Source organism: Nilaparvata lugens, chromosome 9 (genome assembly GCF_014356525.2).
Source record: "Nilaparvata lugens isolate BPH chromosome 9, ASM1435652v1, whole genome shotgun sequence".
NCBI classification, from domain to species: domain Eukaryota; kingdom Metazoa; phylum Arthropoda; class Insecta; order Hemiptera; family Delphacidae; genus Nilaparvata; species Nilaparvata lugens.
In genome coordinates, this window is record NC_052512.1 from 42,951,843 (window position 1) to 42,978,738 (window position 26,896).

The window sequence follows — 26,896 nt, forward strand, 5'->3', positions numbered from 1 at the left end:
AGTTGTGGCGGCCATCGGCGGAGAACTGTGATTACAAGCCAGCTGTTTCTGTTTACTTTTTAGATTATGTTGTAACATATTGTTTGGTCACGTACTATTATAAAAATTATTTTATTTGCAGTTTTTATGAAAATGTAGGTGGAGGAAAAATGTTGTGTATATCACGAGTGAAAAATGTTTTTTCTCCTTCAGGAAGATTGTTGCCCTCGGCTTCGCCTCGGGCTTCAAACTTTTCCTTCAGGGAGAAAAAACAGTACTTTTCACTCTAGATATACAAATAAGTATTTACATCTTCTTGGATTATTTTACGCCTATGAACATTTGGATGATTACCATTTCATAGCCCAATAAGGTACACCAAGCAAAGCCATCAATTCTGTGTTATTGGTTCGTTTACAGTCCCCGTATACAGTTTTTCCCTATCTTATGCACTGTGGCGACTTAATGGCATCTAAAGACTGAACCATTGCTCGGTTGATACTGCAACTCAGTGGAGTGATGGGGGAAAGTTTTGGAATGCATAGGTGACTCATTCACTGATACCACCCCATTCAATAGTTTTGTGCTGCAAAGAAACTGACACTGTTGTACTTTTTACAACAGCGCGACTGCCAGAAGGTTAATTAATCTATGCAGTAATCGGTTCCTTTTTTATTTGCAATTTAGAAGAGCCTGTACCCTGGGTTTTCATTCTGGACGTTAGAGATCCCTTTTCAATATGGACGGTTGCTCGGTTGATACTGCAACTCAGTGGAGTGATGGGGGGAAAGTTTTGGAATGCATAGGTGACTCATTCACTGACACCACCCCATTCAATAGTTTTGTGCTGCAAAGAAACTGACACTGTTGTACTTTTTACAACAGCGCGACTGCCTGGATGTTAATGTTATGGCTGATAAATTTTTGTTTGGAGTGAGTTGAGTAAATTTCTGTGTTTTTGTTTGCAGGGTCAATACAGTCTTGCAAAGGCGCAACAGTCCTTCAAGTCCCTAGTTCAGATACACGAAAAAAATGGTAAGTTTGAAAACATTCATGTACAGGGTGAGCATAAATAATTGAACACATTTCATAGGTGAATAGAAAAATTACGAATAAGGCTCAACTCACACTCAGGCGACTCAGGTCGAGAAGAGACACAACTCCAGTAAATGGTTGCAGCAAAACAAGTAGTTCTGTGAACAGTAGACCTCGCGCTCAGTGAGTTACATCATAGAGAAACGATAGCATAAGTAGATATCCCATGGTATAGGGCGTTTATGTCGCAACTTTTACTGTTATCCCAAGCCGATAGTTCACGTTGTTCTTCCCTATGCAGCTGTGTGATGCTGGTAGTCTCTCAAATTGTGCCGTTCATACACTATCAACCCAACAAAACAGTAAAAATTGACAAGAATCGACAGTAATCGGCTTGAGATAACAGTAGAAGTTGCGACATAAATTCCATGTGATATCTACTTACGCTATTGTTTCTCTATGGTTACATTGACCTGTTGTTATGTGTTGTTATGTGGTGTGTTGTTATGTCAAAAATTAATAAATAATTTATCAATTTAAAATGTCCAGAAAAAATCCTAAATAAACATAGAGCTTTCTGTCCTATATCGTACCGTGACGTGTCGTCCCGGAATGTGAGTGTGAGCGCTGTTATCAGGTCTGGCTGCAACTGTCTACAACGTTGATGGAAAGATACAATTTTCAAGATGTTCGATGTTTTTGAACGGGTAGTGTTATAGTCAACTGTCTACTAACGTTAATGGAAAGATACATTTCCAAGATGTTCGATGTTTTTGATCGGGTAGTATTATAGTCCACTAGACAGCTGATTTATGATGAATAATTCTATAGTCTGATTTTTACTCTAATATTGGCGTATGACGGAGGCTCTTTTTTCGTTTATATTATCCTTGAAATGCATAATTTCCAAAAACCTTGTATATACGTCGACGCGCAATTTAAAAAGGAACATACCTGTCAAATTTCATGAAAATCTATTACCGCGTTTCGCAGTAAATGCGCAACATAAAAACATAAACATTAAGAGAAATGCCAAACCGTCGACTTGAATCTTAGACACCTCACTTTGCTCGGTCAATAAATCTTTATTTTCTCATTTCCATAATAATTGTAAAGGTTTCTCCGTGATGAAATGAAACATACTCAAATAATTAAAAATAGCCGGAACTTTACACTATTTTTCTCTTTATTTTATTTTGTGTTGAATTTTCTAGTTTTTCGAAATTTAATTTAAACGTGGACTGCGACTACGCCCCGTTTCGGAAAGCCAATTTTCTGACTTCAGCTGTTTAAAGTCTAGAACTTGGGCTCAACTGACACTTAGGCGACTCAGGTGGAGAAGAGACTGGACTCTATTGGAGAGCATGTGTTTCCAAATGGTGACACTCAGACCAGTCGATTCTAGTCTCCGCGACGTCACCATTTCAAAACACATGCTCTCCACTAGAGTCCAGTCTCTTCTCCACCTGAGTCGCCTAAGTGTCAGTTGAGCTACAGTCCACGTTTAAATTAAATGTCGAAAAACTAGAAAATTGAACACAAAAAATAAAGTGAAAATAGTGTAAAGTTTCAGCTATTTTGAATTATTTAGGAATGTTTAATTTTGTCAAGGAAAAACGTTTCCAATTATAGAAATGAGAAAATAAAGATTGACATGAAAACTGCGACTACGCCCCGTTTTGGAAAGCCAATCTTCTGACTCCAGCTGTTTAAAGTCTAGAACTTGGCTGAATCCCGAGCTCGGAAACCGACCCTGATAAGAATAAGAAAGTTTTTTTATTCCTTTGAGCACATAAAAAATGGCAATTGGAAACGTCAATAATACAATATAATACTAATTGTAATAGAAATACATTTTTCAGTCATACAATTACAATAAAATATAGTGGACATAAATATGTTCAAGTGTAAAATGTAGTTTCTTATTATTGACCGAGCGAAGTGAGGTCTAAGATTCAAGTCGACGGTTTGGCATTTCTCTAAATGTTTATATGTTGCGCATTTACGGCAAAACACGGTAATAGATTTCCATGAAATTTGACAGGTATGTTCCTTTTTTAATTGCGCGTCGACGTATATACAAGGCTCTTGGAAATTTTGCATTTCAGGGATAATATAAAAGGAAAAAGGAGCCTCCTTCATACGCCAATATTAGAGTAAAAATCAGACTATAGAATTATTCATCATAAATCAATCAGCTGACAAGTGATTACACAGATGTGTGGAGAAGCCAGTCTATTGCTGTATTTCCATAAGGTCTATAGTTTCAATAAGGTACTTGTGGATGAGAATACTGCGTGAGGTCTACTGTTCACAGAACTACTAGTATAGATAAATGATTGACTGAGAATCAGCTGTTGATGAGAATTAACTAATCGGAGAACAGTTATGGGTGTCGGCCGACAATCGTTACGTGTGAAATCTCCCATCCAATTACATGTATTCTAAATCCATTTCATTTGTGACTAATGTCAATATTTTCATGATGGACCATGCATCTCTAAGGCCCGCCGCAAAGTAGACCGACGCTAATCCACGAAAAGCAACCCACGCCGTGGGATGTTTTGTAAACCATTGCTATAGAATTATTCATAATCAATCAGCTGGACAAGTGGATTATTCATTGCATCCTATTATATTAAGCGAGAAATTTCTGTATGTCTGTTTATATTTTTATATCTGGTTATTTATGTTTTACGGATCTCGAAAACGGCTCTAACGATTTTCACGAAATTTGGAACATAGTAGGTTTATGATATAAAAATTTGATTGCACTAGGTCTCATCCTTGGGAAAACTCGCTGAACGACATTAAAAGGATAATTCATCCTTGGCTGAAACAGCTGAGACTTTCGTCGTCTGTGGATAGTAAAAAGTGAGCGAGTGATTCTGTGGAGAATCAAAATATTGCATACCCGAAATTCATAAGCTGACGTATAGCCAGCTGTAAAATATAAACACGATCATTTTAGAGAATTGTGTTCTGTTTATCAATAAATAAAAATAACGAGCGCAGCTCGGTGCCTCGATATTGTATTATCATCATTGAACAGATATCTAGAGAAGCCTAGCAATGGTTTACAAAACATCCCACGGCGTGGGTTGCTTTTTACTTTCCTTGCCCTATTACCATAGGTAAGGAAAGTATTGCTTTCCGAGAAAAATTAAGGTACCCCAATTTCTAAATTTCTATATGTTTCAAGGTCCCCTGAGTCCAAAAAGTGGTTTTTGGGTATTGGTCTGTATGTGTGTGTGTGTGTATGAGTGTATGTGCGTCTGTGTACACGATATCTCATCTCCCAGTTAATCGAATGACTTGAAATTTGGAACGTGAGGACCTTTCACTATAAGGATCCGACACGAACAATTTGGATCAAATGCAATTCAAGATGGCGGCTATAATGGCGAAAATGTTGTCAAAAACAGGGTTTTTCGTAATTTTCTCTAAAACGGCTCCTACGATTTTGATCAAATTTATACCCAAAATAGTCATTGATGAGCTCTATCAACTGCCACGAGTCCCATATCAGTAAAAATTTCAGGAGCTTCGCCCCATCTATGCAAAGTTTGATTTTAGATTTCCAATCATCAGTCTTCATATACAATTTGAACAATAAATTCCAAGTAGAAAAGATTGAGCATGAAAATCTCTGCAATTAATGTCCAGTAACATTTCCACCTAGAATTGAAAATAAGCTTGAAATCCGAGAAAATGTGATTATTAAATTGCAAACTGTTGGCAACTGTTGGTTCTATTAAATCATTCACTACGAAGAGATAGCAGATATAGTGTGTTTCCAGCGTTATTGACCTATCACCAGCTGTCTCATATCTTTGAATAGTAGACTTGAGATGCGCGAGTACACTAGCGTCAGGTGATCAATTTTCTTAACGGCAAGGAAAGTTGTGTGAGTGTACCACACCAGATTTTTGTAGATTAGCGTGGGTCTACTTTGCGGCGGGCCTAAACGGTTGAAATTTATTTAAATTTTCAAATTTCTTTTTCAGGCTGGTTCACTCCCCCGAAGGAAGACGGCTAAGAAGCTGAATAAGAAGACGTCTAGTGTGTGTATTTGTTTGTGGGGAGGGGGGTGTAATGGAAGTGGAAGCTGTCGTTGAAAAGTTTTGAAGAGGGGGGGGGGGTAAGTGAGCATTGATGCAACGTTAGGAGTTTTGTATCATTTGCTTGATACGATAGTAGTTTTGTTTCATGAAAATGATACGGAAGTAGAGTTTTGTATCATGTGGATGATACGGAACTAGACTTTTGTATCATGTAGATGGTACGGAACTAGAGTTTTGTATCATGTAGATAATACGAAAGTAGAGTTTTATAAATTTATTAAACGAATGTGGTTTTGTATCATTCAAATAACACGGGAGTAGAGTTTCTTCACATCATTAATTTAATAAATTTACAAAACTCTTCTTTCGTATCACTTAAATGATACAAATCTCTACTTCCGTATCATTTTCATGATACAAAACTACTTCCGTATCATCTACATGATACAAAACACTAGTTACGTATCATTTTCATGATACAAAACTCTAGTTCCGTATCATTTAGATGATACAGAACTACTTCCGTATCATTTTCATGATACAAAACTACTTCCGTATCATTTAAATGATACCAAACTACGTTCGTATCATGTAATTGACACAAAATTTGGAGTGAAAACCTTCATCTTCGTCCTACTAGAGTGAACAGTGACTGAAATCGAACCCAACTTGACTAGGAATGTAAAGTGTTGACAGCTTTTGAGGACGGGTGGTGTAAGTCGATATAAAGTGAGGGACATTGTGAATAATTATTATTAAATTAATGACTTATTATCACTAGTGAAAAGTGAGTGAGTGTGCGCGTGCGTGCTAACTACTGTTGTACCACTTCCCATCTTGTTCAGCCCGTCTCATCACGTTAAAAGTGGCGATACTGAATCATTCTTGGTGATACTGTATCATTTTGTGTTGATACTGATTCATGTGTGGTGATACTGTATCATTTTGTGGTGATACTGTATCATGCGTGGTGATACTGTATCATGCGTGGTGATACTGTATCATTTTGTGTTGATACTGAATCATGCGTGGTGATACTGTATCATTCGTGGTGATACTGTATCATGTGTGATGATACTGTATCATTAGTGTTGATACTGTATCATGCGTGGTGATACTGTATCATTCGTGGTGATACTGTATCATGTGTGATGATACTGTATCATTTTGTGGTGATACTGTATCATTTATGCCATGGTAGCGGACCGTTTTGTTGCAAATGTCAGCCGGATTCTCACATGGTGTTATAACATGTAAATTATACAAACTACTCTTGTATCTTGTAAATGATATCATTATCAATGACCGGTGCAGTGAAAATATCATTCCCATGCTTTGTAATAGGACTTTTCACGCTCAGCAAGCATGAATCGTCTCATTTCAAAACATGGGAATTATATTTTCACGGTACTGGCATAGAGAAACAATAGCATAAGTAGATAGCCCATGGTATAGGGCGTTTATGTCCAGTGGCGGCTCGTGCAAATACTAATGGGGGGTTCACATTTAACATGAGCAACAAGATCTAGATCTTTAATAATTTGTTAAACCCCATGTTTCAAGTGAATTTTGTTCGTTTCACGTAGTAGAATGTAATTTTTTATTCCTAGAAGAGTACTAGGCCTATCATATTATTACGTAGGTAACAAAATATTCTAATGGGTTGTATTATATTAAGTACCTATATAATAATTTGGATTTTCGTTTAATGATAATAAGTATTTAGATATACTCAGGATTCTCAACCTAGAAGATGTACTCCCATACTCCCATTGAATAATTCATGTACAAATCATAAATATACAGAAAACAGCAATAATTTTTCCTCGATGTAAGATAATTTCCAATCAAAGAAATAAGGATTAACATGCTTTTAGAGACTTTGTTAACACTCACCCTCCTTCTAGTTGGCATTTACAGAGCATTTTTTGAAAATAAAATCCATCCTCCTCTCCTTCCTTGCTGCGAAAACATCGATCACCATGCTTTTTAATTTTTTGAGTCAAATGAGCTAAATCACACACACCGTTCTTAATCCATGCTGGATCGCCTTTTTCGCGAGCAAACAACAAGCACAGAAAACAATAAAGTTTGTTAGTTTCTTCACAACCACACAGCCAAGATGTCTTTTCATATTGTTGGTCTTTGAAATCTCTCTTGTATGTCCTGGATTTCGATGTAGAAGTCTGATGTATATCAATTGTCGGTGTAGGCCTACCACTTTCCTTAATCGATATATTTTTTCCTCGATTGATAAATTAGAGAACACTATCTCTTTTAAATAGCTAACTGAAACCTTTCTTGAACCCTCCATTCTCACTTTTCAAAACACAAGAAAGAAGAAACAAGAATTAACCTCAAATCGACAACACATGTAGCGCGAACGCGAAACTGCAAACAGTAAACAAAATAGTAGCCAGTGCCAGCTAGAACAGTTCATAAGTGGAAACGGCTCTAGAAGGCAATGGCGCCAATGCAAAGTCACACTATCACAGCTATGAGCTGCTTCGAAGGCAGCTCACCGTAAAGCTAATGTAAATAGTCTCCCACCCCCCACGGGGAGGGAATTGAACTCGCCCAGCTACCATTTGAAACCATACTAACGCTTGGAGCAGTGATCCTGCTTGCTGTAGCGCGTAATTCAAAAGGTTATTTCAATGCGTGTACCTTGCTTGGTGCGCTCCTTATTGTTTTAATATTACAAGAAATTTGAGTATTACTATTACTTCAATCAATTTTCTATTGATTTGAACTTTGATTTATTGTAGCAATTTCATAGGGGGTTCACGTGCTCTTGTGCTCTCATGGACACGCCGCCACTGTTTATGTCGCAACTTTTACTGTTATCTCAAGCCGATAGTCCATGTAATTTTTCCCCGTGAAGCTGTGTGACACTGGTAGGCTCTCAAATTGTGCCGTTCATACACTCTCACCCAACAAAACAGTAAAAATTGACAATAATCGACAGTAATCGGCTTGAGATAACAGTAAAAGTTGCGACATAAACGCCCTATACCATGGGATATTCACTTACGCTATTGTTTCTCTATACCAGTACCGTGTAATTATAATTCCCATGTTTTGAAATGAGATGATTCATACTTGCTGAGTGTGAAAAGTCCTATATTACAAAGCATGGGAATTATATTTTCACGGTACCGGTCACTGTTAGGTGGGAATCCGTCTTTATTTGAAACTATTTTTAAGCAAATTGCTAGGTATCAACTTGATTCAATGAGAATTTAGTGAATGTACAAATTTTATCTCTTTTAGTGGCCGTTCTCTCGTCCTTGTGTGTAAACAGAGAGAGAAAGATAGGGTGAATATATGTTGAAGTGAGAGCGTGGACTCTTTAAACACTCTCCTGTGTTGAACACAATATCCGTGAAATTTCTGTTGTGTTTCTTCGCCGATTTACGGACAATTATCGTGAAAAGTGACTACAAAATTTACAGAGATTTCGATAGACTGTTCTCGAATTTGAAAAATATCAGTGTCGATATATCGCAACCGAAATATTGATATTGAAGGAGAAAACGATTCCGATCTATCGCGACCCAAATATCTATGATAACGATGTTTCGAGCGTCAGTGTCGATACATCGTAACCGAAATATTGATATTGAAGGAAAAATCGATCCAACGCGACCCTAATATGTATGATGTATCGATGTTTTGAACGTCAGTGTCGATATTATATCTCAACCGAAATAACGATATTGAAGGGATCGATCTATCGCGACCCAAATATCTATGATAACGATGTATCGATGCTTCGAGCGTCTGTCTCTATGCATATCTCAACCGAAATATTGATATTGAAGGAGAAAACGATTTTGATCTATCACGACCCAAATATGTATGATATCGATGTTTCGAGCGTCTGTGTCGATGTATATCTCAACCGAAATATTGATATTGAAGAAGAAAACGATTTCGATCTATCGTGACCCAAATATGTATGATAACGATTTATCGATGTTTTGAGCATCTCTGATCTATTAAGAATAGTTGCTTTAACTCTGTATTGTTGTTAATTTAGGTTTGAAAATGATTGTTTATACTCTCAGGCCCGATTGTGCAAAAGCCGGTTAAATTTCAACTGTAATTAGTTTTTGGAAGAGCGTTTTGATAAGATTTGTTCCTGTGAATTAAATCACAGGCCGGTTTCCGAGCTCGGGATTTGGCCAAGTTCTAGACTTTAAACAGCTGGAGTCAGAAAATTGGTTTTCCGAAACTGGGCGTATAGTCGTAGTCCACGTTTAAATTAAATTTAGAGAAAACTAGACAATTGAACACAAAATAAAGTAAAGAGAAAATTGTGTAAATTTTCAGCTATTTTTGAATTATTTAGGAATGTTTAATAAGTCAAGGAAAAACGTTTCCAATATTATAGAAATGAGAAGATAAAAACTGCGACTACGCCCCGTTTCGGAAAGCCAATTTTCTGACTCCAGCTGTTTAAAGTCTAGAACTTAACCAAATCTCGAGCTCGGAAACCGGCACTTAATTGTTATTAATTCCACGAGAAGCAGTCTCCTCTCTGATTGGTTCTCGTGAAATTAATCACTGTTGAAACTTAACCGGCTTTTTTGCAACCGGCAATCAATGAAACAAGTTTGATAGCTGGACGGAATATCGGCGTTGCCAGATTGTAACTTCTCATGCGAGTTTAAAATAATTGTCAGTTTGTAGATAAAAAATTGATGAGAAATCGCATTAATGAGTAATAATAATATACTGCTTTTAATTTGAGTTTTCGTTAATTAATTGACGGTTTAACAAGACAGTTAAGGCTGTTTGGTACACTTTTTTATTATTTAAATTGGATAATCTTTTTCAATATAATTGTTAAGAGTGAGAAAAAGTGGCAACTGAAATTTTTAAGTGGTCTAATAAGCGAGTTATGGGTTGTTGAAGTGCTAACTCCGGTTTCTTTCCAGATCATAAACGGTTTCGACTATATTATTAGAACTTCTCTTAAAAATTCAAAAAAATGTATCTTTCCAAACTAAAACATTTTATTCCCCATATCGTTCATAAATACAAAAGTAACATTTTTTGTAAATTCGATAACTTGTTTATTTTGGCATCAATCGCGAAAAAACGGATATTAGAATAAAGCCATTGATATTCTGAATGTATTTTTTAAAAAACTCGGAACCGTTTATGATCTGGAAAAAAACGGAGTTAGCACTTCAACAACCCATAACTCGCTTATTAGACCACTTAAAAATTTCAGTTGCCACTTTTTCTCACTCTTAACAATATTGTATTGAAAAAGATTATTTAATTTAAATAGAGATAAAAAGGTGTACCCTACAGAGCCTTAATGCAGGGTTGTCTAGTTTCATATATTCAGTCATATCAAAAGTCACTCTGTTTCGCACAATTTGGCAACGTTGTAATTTTGTACAGGTCTGGACTTGTTTTGAAGCTGCCAATGTTAATTTGTCGATATCCCGATGTAACTATTTTAAATTTAAGTTTATTGTTTCTATCCACTAATTTATATTCTATGAAAATTTGTAACTTACTATGAATTATAATTTTTCAAGTTTTGAATGGTTGGTGTTTTAACATCTTTAGTGAAATTCACGTTTATAAAGTCAGTGAAAATGATAGGGAGGCAGTTTTGTCACTTTCATCAATAGCGTAAGTAGATATCCCATGGTATAGGGCGTTTATGTCGCAACTTTTGCTGTTATCTCAAGCCGATTACTGTCGATTATTGTCACTTTTTACTGTTTTTTTGGGGTGAGAGTGTGAGAACAGCACAATTTTTCAAGTCTTGAATGGTTGGTGTTTTAACATCTTTAGTGAAATTCACGTTTATAAAGTCAGTGAAAATGATAGGGAGGCAGTTTTGTCACTTTCATCATAGAGAAATAATAGTGTAAGTAGATATCCAATGGTATAGGCCGTTTATGTCGCAACTTTTGCTGTTATCTCAAGCCGATTATTGTCAGTTTTTACTGTTTTGTTGGGGTGAGAGTGTGAGAACAGTACAATTTGAGAGACTACCAGCGTCACACAGCTGCATGGGAAAAAACTCGTGAACTATCGGCTTGAGATAACAGTAAAAGTTGCGACATAAACGCCCTACACCATGGGATATCTACTTACGCTATTGTTTCTCTATGTTTTCATTTACCACTGCCTTCTGGATAGTTCCGATTCAAGTAGATTCTTGTTAATAATGATCAATTTTATCTCCACCGCCTTCTATAGTAGATAATTCAGATTCAAGTCATCTGGGTATACTGACCTATTGACTCAATATTTATCTCAAATATTATCAGACCCTTGCGGAGCACGGGTTACCTGCTAGTAATATAATAAAGGAAAGAATCGGCTTCTACACTTGGTGGATAGGAAATTCACGAATGACGCATCATCACTATGGTATCACCATGAATGATACAGTATCCCCACGATATGATACAGTATCATCTCACCTTGATACACAACATTATCACGTCTCAACTACTCAACTCATTAACTTGAAATTCTGCATATAGATTCTTAATCTACCGAGGACGGTTATAGGCCTATTTTAAATTATTCACGATTTCAGTAGGTCAAGTTTTCAGTTAATCAAGTTTTTAATTAGACCCTGCTAGTAATATAATGCAGAAAGTAACTGGCTTATACACGTAGGGGATAGGAAATTCACGAATGACGCATCATCACGTCTCAACTACTCAACTGATTAACTTGAATTTCTGCACATAGATTCTCAATTTACCGAGGATGGTTATAGGCCTATTTTATATATTGTTCATTTATTTATCACATTGTAAACAAATACTTAACATGAGGAAAGGCACAACAGGCTCATGCCCAAAACTGTCCCATTTCCAATTTATACTATACTGTCCAAATCATAATGTTGGTTATGTCACTTTCACTTTTCAAAGTACGCTCTTCAATACTCTGATAAACAAGTAAATTTTGAATCGAATAGATACTATTAGAGTCTAAAATAAAAAAATCTAGAACAGTAACTTAGTAATTATTCAAAAAGTCTTCTTCTTATTCTTCTTCTTCTCCTTCTTCTTACAAACAAGGATAGGCTTTAACCTATTCCGACTCACATCTAGCCAATTATTCAAATAAACATAAAAAATCCTATTATTGCCAACGCTTGCGTGGTCTGCCAACATCTCTTTTGCCTACTGGCTGATAATTATAGACTTTAAATGGTATTCTTTCAGCTGACATTCTTTGAACATGCTCCCTCCATTGATGCCGATTCTCCGTAACTCTTTCATTCATGCTGCAGATTTTCAATTCTTTCCTAATATCTTCATTCCTGAAATGATCTCTTCTGTCACATCCCTTGGTTTTTCGGAGAAATCTCATCTCATCAAAAAGTCTAATTTTTAAAATTTTAATTAAACTAGAATTTTTTTAGCTAAAAACTTTACACTTTACAGAAAACTGTAAATTTATTTTAAATTCTTAAGGGTTTTAGTATGTAAAGTCAATCAGACCCTTCCAGGCCGTTATAATGGCAGTATTTGTTTAGTAATGGTGTTGTTATCCTTGTCTATCATTCAACAAAGCGGATAGCGCTATCTCTTTCTCGCTTTGCTCTGTGGCCAGATCGTCTTTCAACAATGTAGAATTGATAATTAGTTAACAAATTATTCCATCTTTATTATGAAATGTTTAAATAAAAATATAATTTAGCGCTATCTCTTTCTCGCTTTGCTCTGTGGCCAGATCGTCTTTTAACAATGTAGAAATGATAATTAGTTAACAAATTATTCCATCTTAATTATGAAAAGTTTGAAAAATATAATTTCTTGCTCAATTAATATAATAAACGAGAATGAACAGTTAATATTACATTAATAAACCTGTATCAGCTACCGTCTATAGAAGGCATTGACAAGACTGAGGTTCGGCAACGTTGTTTTCCTATCTTTCTTCACTGCCATTATAACGTGGACCTCACTATAGCTGGAAGCCCGTGCTCTGGAAGGGTCTGATTGAAAACTTGACCTACTGAAATCTTTATAAATTGAAAATAGGCTTATAACCATCCTCGGTAAATTAAGAATCCATATGCAAAATTTCAAGCTAATCAGTTGAGTAGTTGAGACGTGATAATGTTGTGTATCAAGGTGAGATGATACTGTATCATATCGTGGGGATACTGTATCATATTGTGGTGATACCATAGTGATGATGCGTCATTCGTGAATTTCCTATCCCCTACGTGTAGAAGCCAGTTCTTTCCTTATATTATAGATGATCAATTTTATCTCAGGAAAATATATATTTTCATGATTTAATAATACTTTTTGTAATTGAAACTATATTATTTATTCATTCATATACAAAAATACAATTCAGGTAAAATAACAGGCATTCGCCCAAAACTGCTCTAAACCTTAATTTGGAATACACAGTCTAGAGGTTATGTAAATAATAACTTATATCATGAAATAAAAATACTAAGAAATTGTCAAAAACCACGGATTTATTGATAGAAAGACCGGTTTCGGTTGTTATACCATTGTCAACCTCTGACAAACTCTACTCTTTTTATCAAACGATATTATAGTATTAAATAAAAATACTAAGAAATTGTCAAAAACCACAGATTTATTGATAGAAAGACCGGTTTCGGTTGTTATACCATTGTCAACCTCTGACAAACTCTACTCTTTTTATCAAACGATATTATAGTATTAAATAAAAATACTAAGAAATTGTCAAAAACCACAGATTTATTGATAGAAAGACCGGTTTCGGTTGTTACACCATTGTCAATCTCTGATAAACAGAGTAGAGTGTATCAGAGTTTGACAATGGTGTAACAACCGAAACCGGTCTTTCTATCTATCATTAAATCTGTGGTTTTTGACAACAATTTCTTAGTATTTTTATTTAATATGAACAATTACCACAATATCAACTTCTCAACTACACAAAAAGTTATATTATAGTAGTTTAGTATATTTCTTCATAATCTAGAATCGATTTGGCTACAGTGCGGAGTTGGGAAAGGATAGAGCTATCTGTTTTGTCTAATGATAGACAAGGATAGCAACACCAATGTTGCTATCAGGTCCTGACTTTATAACGTGAATTTCACTATGGTCCGGTTTGCGAGCTCGAGTTTTAGCCAAGTTCTAGACTTTAAACAGCTGGAGTCAGAAAATTGGTTTTCCGAAACAAGGCATAGTCGCAGTAGATAAATCATTATTTTCCCATTTCTATAATTGGAAATGAAGCATTATTTCTGAATAATTGTAAATCTGAAACTTTACACTATTTTCTCTCTATTTTATTTTGTGTTCAATTTTCTAGTTTCTCGAAATTTAATTTTCGCCACACTGCACAGAAAGCAGCTGTTTTCCAGTCCCTAAGTAGATCTGAAAGACATTGTTTGCAGACGACTCTCGTCTGACGTCAGAACAGGTTTCTTTCCGGCCTAGGCCCAATAGAGTACCCTTTCCAGCCGCTAACATGGAACTAAGAAAGGTGATCAAAAAACAGCTGATCAAAAAACGTTTCATTATTTGTGTTCATTATTCAATAATTAAAAAATGTATAATAATATCATCTTATAGTCATTTGAAGGAATAAAAAAGTATAAACTCAACCTCCCACATAATTGAACATCATCTTTTAGGTTGACATCATCTATTTAGACAAATCAGAATAAAAAATAAAAATACTATTTTTCAAATACGGTTTGGGAGCCGTAAATAAGCGCGGGAAAAATACAAGTCTTTAATATCTGTGTCTTCTTAACAGTACTAATCTTAGTGCCGGTTGCACAACAGCCGGTTAAATTTTAACCGTGATTAATTCCACGAGAACCAATCAGGGAAGCCGTCTTTTCAAAAACGCCTTCTCTGATTGGTTCTCGTAAAATTATTCACGGTTAAAATTTAACCGGCTGTTGTGCAACTGGGCCTTAGTGTTGAACTAGCCTGATATTCAGATTACCTCAGATTTGCTAGAGCTATCACCTTCCACTTCTGCTTTCGGAAGTGCTTAGTAAACAACTAATTCATATATATATATATATAAATATATATTTATTTATTTATTTATTCTTGTGTGTGGCGAAAAATAGGGTTTGCACCACGGGCAAAAATGTTTTTCCAGCTCTCAATCTTTTCTAGTGCTCGGCCTACGGCCTCGGACTTGAAAACCGATTTCGAGCCGGAAAAATCTCATTTTCTGCTCTAGCTGCGAAATATGTTTTTATTCTTTATTTTGTGAATTTATAGTTTGTTTCACGTTTTTAAGAAACTTTTATTATTAATCCATTCAAATTTAAAATTGTTTGTTTTATTCTAATTTATATTTTAGATTGTGATTTGGTGTAGAAATTTGAATGGACATAACCTATAATATTTGGACAATTTAAAACTAAATTAGGAAATTGAAGAGGTTTTAGGTAATAGCCTGTTTTTTCTTTTCCGATTCTTGTATTTTTTGCTAACCTTATAAATAAATATACTATTAAACGTGACTTCGACTACGCCCCGTTTCAGAAAGCCAATTTTCTGACGCCAGCTGTTCAAAGTCTGGAACTAGGCTAAATCCCGAGCTCGCAAACCGGCTCTGTTAGTAGGTAATTTGTTCATTGTATATAATATAAGTTAGAGTTTAATTTGTATTGAATTCACTTGATTTTTCTCTCAGTGTAAAGCACAAATTCTGCTCAAGTGACTCCCGTCTCTTACACAATAGATGCAAAGGAAAGTTTGGTTTTGAATGGAAATTATTTTCTGAATAAAACAAGTTGATAAAAAATATACATACACCCCGGGTCCTGTAGCTTTGCCCATCGGCGGTGGGCCACTAGACTACAATACTACCCGTTCAAAAACATCCAACATTTCTGAAAATGTATCTTCCCATAAGCAACAGATGCTCTTCTGTATCTTCTCAAAAGCAACGTGTTGCATCCGAAAAGATACACAAGTAGCTTTAATGTATCTTTCCATAAGCAATAGATGCTCTTTTGTATCTTCTTGAAAGCAACGTGTTGCATCCGAATAGATATACAAGTAGCTTTAATGTATCTTTCCATAAGCGACAGATGCTCCTTTGTATCTTCTCAGAAGGAACGCATTGCATCCGAAAAGATACAGAAGGAGCTTTAATGTATCTTTCCATAAACAACAGATGCTCCTTTGTATCTTCTCAAAAGTAACCCATTGTATCCGAAAAGATACACAAATAGCTTTGATGTATCTTTCCATAAGCAACTGATGCTCTTTTGTATCTTCTCAGAAGGAACGCATGCATCCGAAAAGATACACGAATAGCTTCAATGTATCTCTCCATAAGCAACAGATGCTCTTCTGTATCTTCTCAAAAGCAACGTGTTGCATCCGAAAAGATACACAAGTAGCTTTAATGTATCTTTGAATAAGCAACAGATGCTCTTTTGTATCTTCTTGAAAGCAACGTGTTGCATCCGAAAATATACTCAAGAAGCTTTAATGTATCTATCCATAAGCAACTTATGCTCTTTTGTATCTTCTAAAAAGCAATGCATTGCATCCGAAAAGATACACAAGTAGCTGTAATGTATCTATCCATAAGCAACAGATGCTATTTTGAACCTTCTTGAAAGCAATGCATTGTATCCGAAAAGATACACAAGAAGCTTTCATGTATCTTTCTTTGTATCTTCTTGAAAGCAACATGTTGCATCCAAAAAGATACACAAGTAGCTTTAATGTGTCTTTGAATAAGCAACAGATTCTTTTCTGTATCTCCTAAATAGCAACCCATTGCATCCGAAAATATAGACAAGAAGCTTTTAATGTATCTTTCCATAAGCAACAGATGCTCTTTTGTATCTTCTTGAAAGCAACGTGTTGCATCCGAAAATATACTCAAGAAGCTTTAATGTATCTATCCATAAGCAACTTATGCTCTTTTGTATCTTCTAAAAAGCAATGCATTGCATCCGAAAAGATACACAAATAGCTTTAATGTTTCTTTCCATAAGCAACTGATGATCTTATGTATCTTCTCAAAAGTAACGTGTCCGAAAAGATACACAAGAAGCTTTAATGTATCTTTGAATAAGCAACAGATGCTCCTTTGTATCTCCTAAAAAGCAACTCATTGTATCCGAAAAGATACACAAGTAGCTTTTATTTATCTTCCCATAAGCAACAGATGCTCTTCTGTAGCTTCTCAAAAGCAACCCATTGCATCCGAAAAGATACATAAGGAGCTTTTTGGAGTTACGTCTTCTTAGCACAACACAGCCTATCAGCTGACATTCCATTGTTGGTGATACGTTGCAACTCTCTCATTCATGAATAATCTCTGTGTGTAGGGAGCTTCCTCCATCTAGGGATCTAGGGTCTCTGAAGCCTGATGTTTTTGTAAAGCCGTGAATATTACCCCGCGAACCATACCTTGCCGTGTCATAAGTCACCAAGGCAAAGCTACGGGACTCGTACTGTATTTCCAAATTACGTGAAATTTCTTTACTTTCATGATTGGATATATTTAAATTGACAATCATGCGTGGTTTTCAAATTTAATATATGGGCTTTCATGGAAAGATTTAGGGCCGGTTTCCTAGCTCAGGATTCAGCCAAGTTCTAGACTTTAAACAGCTGGAGTCAGAAAATTGGCTCTCCGAAACGGGGCGTAGTCACAGTTTTTATGATAATCTTTATTTTCTAATTTCTGTAATTGGAAACGTTTTTCCTTGACAAAATTCAAAATTGCTAAAATTTTACTCTATTTTCTCTTCATTTCCTTTGTGTTTGATTTTCTAGTTTTTCGAAATTTAGTTTAAACGTTGACTATGACTACGCCCCGTTTCGGAAAGCCAATTTTCTGACTCCAGCTGTTTGAAGTCTAGAACTTACGCTCAACTCACTACTTAGGCGACTTAGGTGGAGAAGAGACTGGACTCTAGTGGAGAGCATGTGTTTCCAAATGGTGACGTCGCGGAGACTAGAATCGACTGGTCTGAGTGTCACCATTTGGAAACACATGCTCTTCACTAGAGTCCAGTCTCTTCTCCACCTGAGTCGCCTAAGTGTGAGTTGAGCCTGAGTTCTAGACTTCATAAACAGCTGGAGTCAGAAAATTGGCTTTCCTTTGCCAAATCCCGAGCTCGGAATCCGGCCCTTAAATTTTGGACAATTCAGTGTCACTTGTTTTATTTGGAGTATAATTATTGGTGTCAAATATCTTGCCGATTTCGTTGTATTTCTGATGATGATTAATTTACAAAGGAATTGTTTATGATAGTTTATGTACAGTTTAGTGTAAATCTTCATAGGAGTTGACTGATAACGTTAAGGTAATTGCTGATTCGTCTATATCTACTTTTCTAAGGGTGTGGGCACACTGGTGATTTAGTTGCTGCAGAAAAGTTGCTCAGGGATGGCAACTTCAAAATGATATAACTAACATAATCGTAACAGTGTTACGTTATCCAAATTTGGGAGAAAAATAATCGTAACAGTGTTACATTATCCAGATTTGGGAGAGGAATAGCACAAGGTTACCTTTTTTTTCCTCTCCCGATCATTTCGGTAATGTACTTTTCGCCACACTGCACAGAAAGCAGCTGTTTTCCAGTCCCCACGTAGATCTGAAAGTCATTGTTTGCAGACGACTCTCGTCTGACGTCAGAACAGGTTTCTTTCTGGCTAAGGCTGGAAAGAATACCCTTTCCAGCCGCTAGCATGGAACTAAGAAAGGTGATCAAAAAACTTTTCATTATTTGTGTTCATCATTCAATAATTAGAACATTTATAATAATATCATCTTATTGTCATTTGAAAGAATAAAACAGTATAAACTCAACCTCCCACATTGTGTTCAGGAGGGTGAGATCGGAAATTTCCACCCCACTTTGAGTAATCTACGACGTCTGGTTCTTGAGATATGAGACATCAAAGTTCCTCCCCCCCCCCTCATAAAAAATTCCTATTCAATTTATTATTCTTATATAGCTGATGCCAGAAAGTTAGGCGGCTTTGTGGGTCACATGGTGTAACCTACTCACAGCTGATGCAATGCATCTATCTATTGCCAAGCTAGATGACAACTCTACTTGACAACATCAGCTGTTATAATGCACAAGAGACCCATGAAACCGCCTAACTTTTTGGCGGCAGCTATACCTGTAGTGTGGCGAAAAATATCGTACGCGACTCTCTCAGAAAGGTGTTTACGGTATTCGGATAACATATTCCCGGGCTCGGCAAGCTTCGCCCGGGAAACTATCCTCATACCGTAAACACTAACTTTCTGTGCTTGTAGCGTAATATACTATTTCCTCTCCCTATCATTTCGATAATGTACTTATTGTGAATGAAAAACACAATTATCTAACTACCATTTTAATCTTTAACAGTAAAATCAAAACCTAGTTTTTATCACGTTATCAAAATTTCTGAGTAGAATAATTTTGGACCAAGTGTTTTCCAATCCCAATCATATTCATAAAGTGATCTGTAATTGCATCTGAAAATGTATGAATAGATAAATAAATTATCACGGTGACAATTACACAATTTGTAGACAATTACACATCAGAAAAATACCTTAGTGAGGTCCACGTTATAATGGCAGTGTTTGATTAGCAATAGTATTGCTATCCTTGCCTATCATTCCACAAAGCGGATAACGCTATCTCTTTCTCGCTTTGATCTGTTGCCAGATCGTCTTACAACATTGTAGAATTAATTATTAACTAAATATGTCATCTTAATTATAAAAATTCATTATTGAAAAATATAATTTCTTGTTTGATTATTTTAAACTGGAATGAACAGTTGATATTATACATCAATAAACCTGTATCAACTACCGTCTACAGAAGGCATTGACAAGACAGAGGCACGGCAACGTTGTTCTCCTATCTTTCTCCACTGCCATTATAACGTGGACCTCATTACAGGAACAATAGCACAAAATATAGTGAGGTCCACATTATAATGACAGTATTTAATCTACTTTGGTTTTGCTATCCTTGTCTATCATTCGACAAAGCCAGTGGTACTATCCTTTTCTAGGTCCACAACTATACCAATTATGTTTTTGACAGTGTAGAAATATAATTAATTAATGCAGAGAATCGGCATCGCTATTCTTCTATCTTTATCCACTGCCATTATAACGTGGACCACACTATAGGGATTTCTTCTCCTTCTTCGTTATCAACTCGACATTTTTAGAACATGGAATTTGAGATATTATTTACAATTTGATATTATTTATTTATTTTATATTGTAGATATTATTATGATTTTTTGTACATGCATCACATTTTACTTGCCTTACTGAATCTAGATAAATTTGATTTCATCTCATATGATAATATAATGATATTGTGGTAATATATTTATCTCATACGATAAATTTCTAGCTTTATATAATATTGTATGTTGAATTTCTATGCCATATGATCTCGACATTCAGGTACCGATTAATTGACCTTTTAAAAGTCTACTGACAAGAAAGATAACTGACCTTTAAATTTAACTTTTCTATTAAAATACCTTTGAATACAGCTGAGGGTGCAAACATAACGGTCAGGTCGATGATTAGATTTCAGGTTGCTATTATATCTACATATATTATATTTCTATATAATTGACACAATGTTTTCATAATTTCTCCGTTGTTTAGTGGTATCATAGAGCACAACAAGATATACTATGGTTTTAGAATTTATTCAAAGTTTGGAAGTTTTGTATCAAATTATGGTGTTGTGTATCAAGTTGAGATGAATCATATAGCGAAAAGATAGCATAAGAAGATATGCCATGGTGTGTAGAATACATTCAGTTTGGAAGTTTTGTATCAAATTATGGTGTTGTGTATCAAGTTGAGATGATACTGTATCGTTCTGTGTTGATACTGTATCATGTGTGGTGATACCATACAGTAAAGATAGCATAAGAAGATATGCCATGGTGTGTAGAATACATTCAGTTTGGAAGTTTTGTATCAAATTATGGTGTTGTGTATCAAGTTGAGATGGTACTGTATCGTATTGTGTTGATACTGTATCATAATGATGAAAAGTTGAGCTATATAATGTAAAGTATGCCAGGACAAAGATTTTATCAAATTATGGCGTTGTGTATCAAGTTGAGATGATACTGTATCATATTGTGTTGATACTGTATCATACTCTAGTGTGCCCACACCTAAAGAAATAATTCTTTTATCTTGTTACTATGTCACCAAATTTGTTCTATTCTCTTTATTTTTTTGAACATTTAGTTAGTCGATGTATGTTTTATATTGTGATATATTATTATTATACACTAGAAGTTATTCCTTAATATCTGATGTGTTGTTATTTATAATCATGGCCTTTGCACTGATAATGGTCCGGTTGCACAAAAGCCTGTTAAATTTTAATCATGATTAAAGGCCACGAAAACCAACCATAGAAGTGAAAACACAAATTGAAATTGTCAACCACTTTTTTTGGCATAAAATATTATAATATACACAGAGCCTGATTTTGTGGCTTTACCAGCCACATCTTCAGCTGTTTGTTTACAACTAGAAGGTATTTTTTATAAGAAGCCTTCTCTAATTGGCTCTCGTGACATTTAATCGCGATTAAAAGTTAATAGACTTTTGTGCAACCGGCGACTTGTTACACAAAAATCTGTTAACTTGTAATCATTATTAAATGCCACAAGAACCAATCATACAAGGTTTTTTTTGGTAAGAAGTCTTTTCTGGTGGCGTTTAATGGGGATTAAAAGTTAATAGACTTTTGTGCAACCGGCGACTTGTTGCACAAAAATCTGTTGACTTTAAATCATTATTAAATGCCACAAGAACCAATCATACAAGGTTTTTTGGTAAGAAGTCTTCTCTGTTTGTTTCTGGTGGCGTTTAATGGGGATTAAAAGTTAACAGACTTTTGTACAACCGGGTGTTGATGTCCTACTTATCCTGCTTCTCACTTTTTGTGTAGTTGAGAAGTTGATATTGTGTTTCGGATGGACACGTTAAGCCGTCGGTCCCGGCTGCCTAAAAAGCAGTCGTTAGGTCATGTCAGAGGCCCTGAAATTGATCAGCTGCGACCTGAAAATTCAGACCCTGACACCAGACCTGAGCCAGCCAGGTCACTCGATATTATTATTATTGTGGTAATTATTTATATTTATTGAAAAAGACTAAGAAATTGTCAACCACAGATTATTGATAGGTACTTAGACGGTTTCGGTTGTTACACCATTGTCAATCTCTGATAAACTCATCAGTAAGTTTATCAGAGATTGACAATGGTGTAACAATCGTTACATTTAATATGCTGCTTCTTATTATACTCCGTTTTTCTGTCTTCTAGTTTTGAAATGTTATAAAATAATACTGTATAATATGAATAAAAATATACATAATACATCTCAGTACCCTTTTAAATTATCTTGGCACAACATGTTTCGGACATTGGGCCCGCCGCAAAGTAGACCGACGCTAATCCACGAAAAGCACCCACACCGTGGGATGTTTTGTAAAGGTTGGCACGTCACAGATCGTCATGCAACGGACGATTAGATTCAAATCAAAATCTTTATTTGTCCCAAAACATAATTACAATGACAAAATGGTTATAAATGAAAAAAAGTAAAATACAATATAAAAAGAAAATACCATTAATAGGATTATACATAACTATATTAAAACGGGAAGTCCCTGCAAGGTTCGAGGAACCTGAGCGCAGAGGCCGAGTGTTCAATGCTTAACAGTACATGAAAATAATGGGATATTATTAAGAAATATTATTTTTAACTGAGGATAGACATGGGGCACAGATAAATAAATGGATAATTGAGACATTTTTCTTTACTCTCGATAATATTTTATAATATACATTTTTTTTATTTGAACCTTATTTTTTTTGTTTACTTACGTGATTCTAAAATTTTGCCATATTTATTTTTATTTATAATAATAAAATAATATTCGATATAATAATATTGAACTGATGCTCACGCCCAGCGGACAGGATTTTCCTTGCTGGGTTGTTGCCTTAATGAATAGATTTTGATTTAAATATATTTAATTTATAATTTTTGTTTTGATTGTAAGCTATGTTTTATTTTTATTTCTATGAATTTCTTGAATAATTTATTGTAAATTGTATTGATGGCAAATAAAAAGAATTGAATTGAATTGAATTGAAATAGGGAAAAGAAAAAGTGAGTGAGGAAGGGAAGAGAAAGAGCAGAGTGAAGGCATAGGGAAAGTGAAGAATAGTTGAAAATTACATAAAAATCTGGTGTGGCGCACTCACACAACTTTCCTTGCTTTGAAAATTGATCACCTGACGCTACGGTAGTGTTCCCGCGCATCTCAAGTCTACTATTCAAATATTTGAGCCAGCTGGTGACAGGGCAATAACGCTGGAGACACATGAGGTCTGCTATCTCTTCATAGTGAATCATTAATAGAATCAACAGTTGCCAATAGTTTGCAATTATTGGATAATCACATTTTCTCGATTTTCGAGTTTATTTTCAATTTAAGGTGAAAATGTTACTGAACATTAATTGTAGAGATTCTCATGCTCAATCTATTCCACTCAAAATTTTTTGTTTAAATTGTATCTGAAGCTTGATAATTAAGAATCTAAAATCAAACTTTGCATAGATGGGGCGGAGCTCCTGAAATTTTTACAGATATGGGACTTGTGGCAGTTGATAGAGCTCATCAATGACTTTTCTAGGTATGAATTTGATCAAAATCGTTGGAGCCGTTTCCGAGAAAATCACGAAAAACCCTGTTTTTGACAACATTTTCGTCATTTTAGCCGCCATCTTGAATTGCATTTGATCGAAATTGTTCGTGTCGGATACTTATAGGGGAAGGACCTTAAGTTCCAGATTTCAAGTCATTCCGTTGATTGGGAGATGAGATATCGTGTACACAGACGCACATACACTCATACACACACACACACACACACACACACACACACACACATACAGACCAATACCCAAAACCACTTTTTTGGACTCAGGGGCCTTGAAACGTATAGAAATTGAGGTACCTTAATTTTTTTCGGAAAGCAATACTTTCCTTACCTATGGTAATAGGGCAAGGAAAGTAAAAAACATGAAAAGTCTTTATACTAAGCTATGAGGAAATTACATTGCTAAAATTACAATGTTCGAGATTATCCATGTATGAATTTCAATTAGCAGTTTTCTATTCAATTTACTAGTGATGAAATGGTTAGGAATAACATTGATGTACTTTGATACCTGATATAAAATTGTTTTCTACAAATTGATAAAATAGTATTGACGATTAGATTTGATGCATTGTTTTCAATTGGGTGCACATGCCTATACGATACGATGTGCAGATAGGTTTGCGCAGTCCAATTAAAAACAATGCATCAAATCTAATCGTCCGATGAGGATCTGTGTGCGCCTACCTTAAACCATTGTTCGGCTTCTCCAGACATCTGTGTAATGTTAATAATACATGCAATAAATAATCCACTTGTCAGCTGATTGATTATGAATAATTCTAAAGCAATGGTTTACAAAACATATCACGGCGTGGGTTGCTTTTCTTGGATTAGCGTGAGTCTACTTTGTGGCGGGCCTAATCACTACCTCCGTAAACAAAGCCGTAGTGCATTCGTGTGACGTCAGAACAGGTAGGGTTCCTACATTATTGGCAACAGAGAGAAGCTAGAAAGCCTATCCGCTTTGTTGAATGATAGACAAGGATAGCAATACCATATAACTAATCAGATACTGCCATTATAACGTGGACCCCACTATACTTCTAGAAGGAAACCAATTGCGCATGCCTGACTAATTATAAAATTTCGGCAAGGGCTAAATCTATCCGCAGGGGCCGCGGAATTGGAAATATCTGGAACTCAAAATATCAATGTTAAATGTCCTATGCTTGAAAACTGTTGCTGGGTGGAATTCCAAATATTTGTCAGACAGCGGAATTGGAAATATCTGGAACTCGAATATGTTGTTAGGCGGAATTGGGAGTATCTGGAACTCAAATTATTTGTTTGTCAGATGGCGGAATTGGAAATATCTGGAACCCAAAATATCGGTGCCAAAGTGGGAGTACTGGTAATGTGTTTGTGATTGAGAAATGGTTCAAGTCTGACTTATTTTCTGGAATGATATGGACTATAGTGCGGTCCACGTTATAATGTCAGTATTTGATCAACATTGGACTTGCTATCCTTGTCTGTCATTCGACAAAGCAGATAGTGCTATACTTTTCTAGCTCTGCAACGCTACCAGATCATTATTTAACAATGTAGAAATATAATCTGTCAAGGCAGAGAATCACAAACACTGTTCTCCTATCCTTTTCCACTGCCATTATAACATGGACCTCACTATAGTTACCCACTTAGGGTAATTCATAGCTCATTATATATTAAAATTATATTGGTTTATAAAATAATAGTCATGTACATTATGCAAGTTTTCAAAACTCTGTTTCTGTTTCAAACAAGACTGATGGCTGTTGATGAATTTAGTTTAGGTTAACTATAGAACCCTTCATTTGTTTGCGATAAATTTGTTTCATCCCACATGAACACAGTCTCGCTAATAACGATCGATATTCTGAGTTCGATATATTTCTAATTCCACATACTTCCAATTCCACCAGCTGACAAGATATTTTGAGTTCCGCCGGCCTGCACGATATTCGGAGTTCCGCCTGTCAACATATTCGGAGTTCCATATATTTCCAATTCCGGCTAGCTGCAAAATATTTTGAGTTCCAGATATTCCCAATTCATGCGACCCTATCCGCAGAGTCCAGGCTATTCTAGGTGAGTGAAAATATTAGTTAGTTGACAAGAATAATTACTTATTATTGGCATTTGTATAAATGCGATTTCTCATTAATTTCCATCTGTATAATAGTTTCATATATTTCTCTGGAATATCAATTCTAGTTTTAAAAGTGTTTTGATACAATTACTATCAAGTTGATTTAAAAACTGCAGTACCCTTTCATTTAAACATTAAAGATAATTGTTAAAAAAAACGGGTACTACAAGTTTTGTCTTCTTTCTTTAGGGCTACTTTTAAAAATGTATAGCCTAAATAGAAATATATATAAATCTCGGTACACTTTTAAATATCTTTTCCTACAGTTACCTTGAAAGTGGCCATTCCTGCACTGATTACAGAACGCAAAGAATCACTTTTCCGCTCTAGTGCGAGAAAAATTTTTCCTGCACTCCACATTTGCAACATGGCAACACAAAATAGTTGGTGGGTTATATGGAGGATTAGTGCACGAAAACAAAAATTATGTTGGTAACAATGGCTGTGGTTAGATTTAGATAAGAATCATTTCAATGGCTACCCTACATTTATGATAAGATCCCAATCTAGAAATCCAAAACAAGAATACTGTTTATCTAAATCATAATTAAATAATAACTTATAATCATTTAATAATAAATAATGTTTATTTTCTATTGACAGTAATAATTATTTCAACTATAAGCAATGAGAAATGTAGCAAACACACATTATGAAATTCGAATTTTCAGGTTAAATAATTACCGTTCGGAATCCATGTCAATAAAATTAATAAAATAACATTAGAATATACTACAATGAAATATTTTCTGTTGTATATGTTATTTTATAAATATTTTTTAGTTTACTTTATTATTTTTCGGTAATTTAGTAAGTTAACCATGTCTAAATTAATATCTGAATACTCTTTTAGTTGGATGAAACGAAGTTAGGTACGATTCTTCCCGCTAGGTCGCGCGCTTGTCGGTTCAGCCATTCAGCCATGCTGTTGGCGTG

General features: G+C 35.3%; 1 protein-coding gene across 1 annotated transcript in view; it reads left to right on the top strand.

Annotated features, from left to right (window-relative positions):
- LOC111059595 (ubiquitin-conjugating enzyme E2 Q2) overlaps positions 1-6,080 on the top strand; it is a 31,391-nt gene extending 25,311 nt beyond the window's left edge. Inside the window, exons 7-8 of the mRNA XM_039435911.1 lie at positions 948-1,014; positions 5,022-6,080. Of these exons, the coding sequence (XP_039291845.1) occupies positions 948-1,014; positions 5,022-5,053 (99 nt within the window). The 3' untranslated portion in view covers positions 5,054-6,080. The remainder of the gene's footprint in view (positions 1-947; positions 1,015-5,021) is intronic.
- Positions 6,081-26,896: the final 20,816 nt, after the last annotated feature.